This window comes from Hypomesus nipponensis, chromosome 13 (genome assembly GCF_054491055.1).
Source record: "Hypomesus nipponensis isolate SF chromosome 13, ASM5449105v1, whole genome shotgun sequence".
NCBI lineage: Eukaryota > Metazoa > Chordata > Actinopteri > Osmeriformes > Osmeridae > Hypomesus > Hypomesus nipponensis.
Genome location: NC_140373.1, coordinates 6,657,501 through 6,660,000, shown reverse-complemented (window position 1 = coordinate 6,660,000; position 2,500 = coordinate 6,657,501). Strand labels below are relative to the sequence as shown.

General features: G+C 61.0%; 1 protein-coding gene across 6 annotated transcripts in view; it reads left to right on the top strand.

Annotated features, from left to right (window-relative positions):
• The window catches only part of jmjd1cb (jumonji domain containing 1Cb), an 83,224-nt gene that overhangs the window by 68,528 nt on the left and 12,196 nt on the right, over positions 1–2,500 (top strand). For all 6 annotated transcript variants that reach the window (XM_084669708.1, XM_084669705.1, XM_084669707.1 and 3 more), the window contains one exon: positions 1–2,101. This exon is cut by the window's left edge and continues 607 nt beyond it. In XM_084669708.1, the coding sequence (XP_084525834.1) occupies positions 1–2,101 (2,101 nt within the window). The remainder of the gene's footprint in view (positions 2,102–2,500) is intronic.

The following is a 2,500-nucleotide window of genomic DNA, read 5'->3' as shown; positions in this document are numbered from 1 at the left end:
AAGTCACTGTCCAAGCCCCCTCCCCTGATCAAGCACCAGCCTGAGGGTGGAGAGGGCCTGGCTGGGAAGATCACAGAGCAGCTATCCCAGCAGGTGGGTCTCCAGCAGCAGCAGCAGCAGCAGCACCACCACCACCAGCACCACCACCACCACCACCTCCTCTCCAACGCCACCTCCATCGCCATCAGTGACAGGCGCAGCCCAGCCATCTCGCCCTCCTCCTCCTCCAACCAGCTCAGGTGCATGCCGGCGCTCCACCGCGCGCCCGTGTTCCACCCGCCCACCCAACACGCCCTCGACCGCAAGGAGGCGGTGTCCGGCGGCTACGGGGGGCGCTTGTCTCCGCCCACACTGACGCCCATCCAACCGGTGAGCTCTGCGTCAGGGAAGGCGTCGGAGCAGCAGAAGCCGCCCACGCTGCTCCCGGAGCTCAGAGAGGTGAAAGGCGCCAGCGCCGCCGTCGACATGACCTCCTCGGCAGAGGTGTGGCGAGGAGGAGACTTGCACGAGAGAGCGCTGGCGCTGGCGGCGGCGGCCGCAGGGGGAGGGTGGCACCACGGGGAGAAGAGCGGCGGAAAGACCCCCCAGGCTGCCATGGCGTCCGTGATCGTCCGCCCGTCGACGTGTATCCGGTACGACGGGTCGCCAGGCTCCACCAGGGCCTCTGTTGTGGCGAAGGAGGCTCTCTCAGGGAGGGGCTTCTCAGGGAAGTCCCAGGCTGACTGTTTGAGACTGCCAGACGGCCGGGATATAGGCCCAGGGCTTGGTTCTGGTGCTGGGAGGGTCATCTTACCGAACACCAACCTGGAGGAGGCCTGTCTACAGTACAAGAAGACCTTCCTCAGGGCGAGTCAGGGAGGCCTGCCGGGACAGCTGCTGCATGCTGGGACTGGACCCAACTCTGTGTGCAATATAAGGACTGAACTGGTCAACCCATTAGTGTCTGCGGCAGGAAGCTACGGGGTTCTCAGTAAAAGTGCTGTTGGGATCTCGGAGCTGACCTACCCCATGTCGGTCATGCCCGGCCACAGGAGCGACAGGGCCGACTGCCAGGCCTACAAGAGCAGGGCCATGCACTCAGGTGGGGAGCTGACCGAGAGTGGCTCCTCCAGGACTACCTCTCCCGGAGGCTCTCTCCCTCCCCCCAGCCCCGCCAGCTCCACCCACCCCTCCCCCACGCCCAGCTCCAGCTCCTCCCAGTCCTACTCCACCAGCTTTGTCCACCTGAAGAAGCACAAGGCTGCCTTGGCGGCCGCCCAATCCCGGGGCGGTCCCCCAACCACCTCTGCTACTACCGTCGGCAGCAGCACCCCAGAGAGCAACAGTCAGGAGCTGAACCACAAGTCGCACCACCACAGCTCCCCGCCTCCTCCGTCTCTGGCGCAGGACTGTTCCACGCCACCAGGGGGCTCCACACCTGGCAAGGCCAGTCCCCTACCGCCTCTCTCTAACGGCCAGCCAATGGGGCAAATAAGCCAGCCCAACTACCACAAGCTGAAGAAGGCCTGGCTGACAAGACACTCGGAGGAGGACAGGAACACCAACCCGGGGCGGCCTGAGAAGGCCTCCAGCAGTACCAGCAGCTGCAGTACCAGCAGCTGCAGTACCAGCAGCTGCAGCACCAGCAGCAGTGTCATCAGCAGCAGTACCTGTACCAGCAGCAGCACCAGCAGCAGCGCTACGTCTGCTGCCGCTGTGTCTGAGATCATCAAACCCTGCTCGGTCAACCTCATCGCCTCCACATCAAGCGATGTGGACATGGGCAAGGAGAGTAAGGCAGGGAGCGGAGGAGGAGGAGGAGGAGGAGGAGGGGCGCAGGAGGACAAGATGGCCGTCAGCAGCGGCGGAGAGGAGCGAAAGGCGAGGCGGGCCAGCAAGCGCACGTACGAGTCGGGCTCGGACAGCGGCGGGGACGACTCGGACGGCAGCGACGGCAAGATGGAGCAGCGCGCCAAGCGGCAGCCCAAGCCCACCTACAAGAAGAAGCAGAACGACCTGCAGAAGAGGAAAGGGGACAACGACAAGGACGAGGACGAGCCCAAGCCCAACGGCATCTTCAGGAGCGCCAGGGAGAAGACCAAGCTCAAACTGGCCAGCAGCAGTAAGTCCTGTTACCATGCCAACATCAGATGATCACACTGGGATTCTGCTGTTGATGACATCATTCAATTTCAGAGTAGGACCGGATAGGATTCTTAGAGTCAAAATGTTCAGATCAATGAGAAACTGTGATAATCCCTGCTTTGGCATTATGGTCTCTATTCAAACAATACAGTGAAACACTACATAGTATCTGGCTTTAGTTTCATACAAGTCCCTACATGTCCATACAAACTCCTGGCTCACCAAACCTGATCCGTCCCACCTTGTCCTGATTATGAGATATATATTTGATGTTTACATTTTTTCAACACCCGCTATATGAGATGTTCTAATGTTCTGGTTATTGGTTCCCTAAAGAGGAAAGTGTATGTTCTGGCTGGGGGGCGTGGGGGTGGAG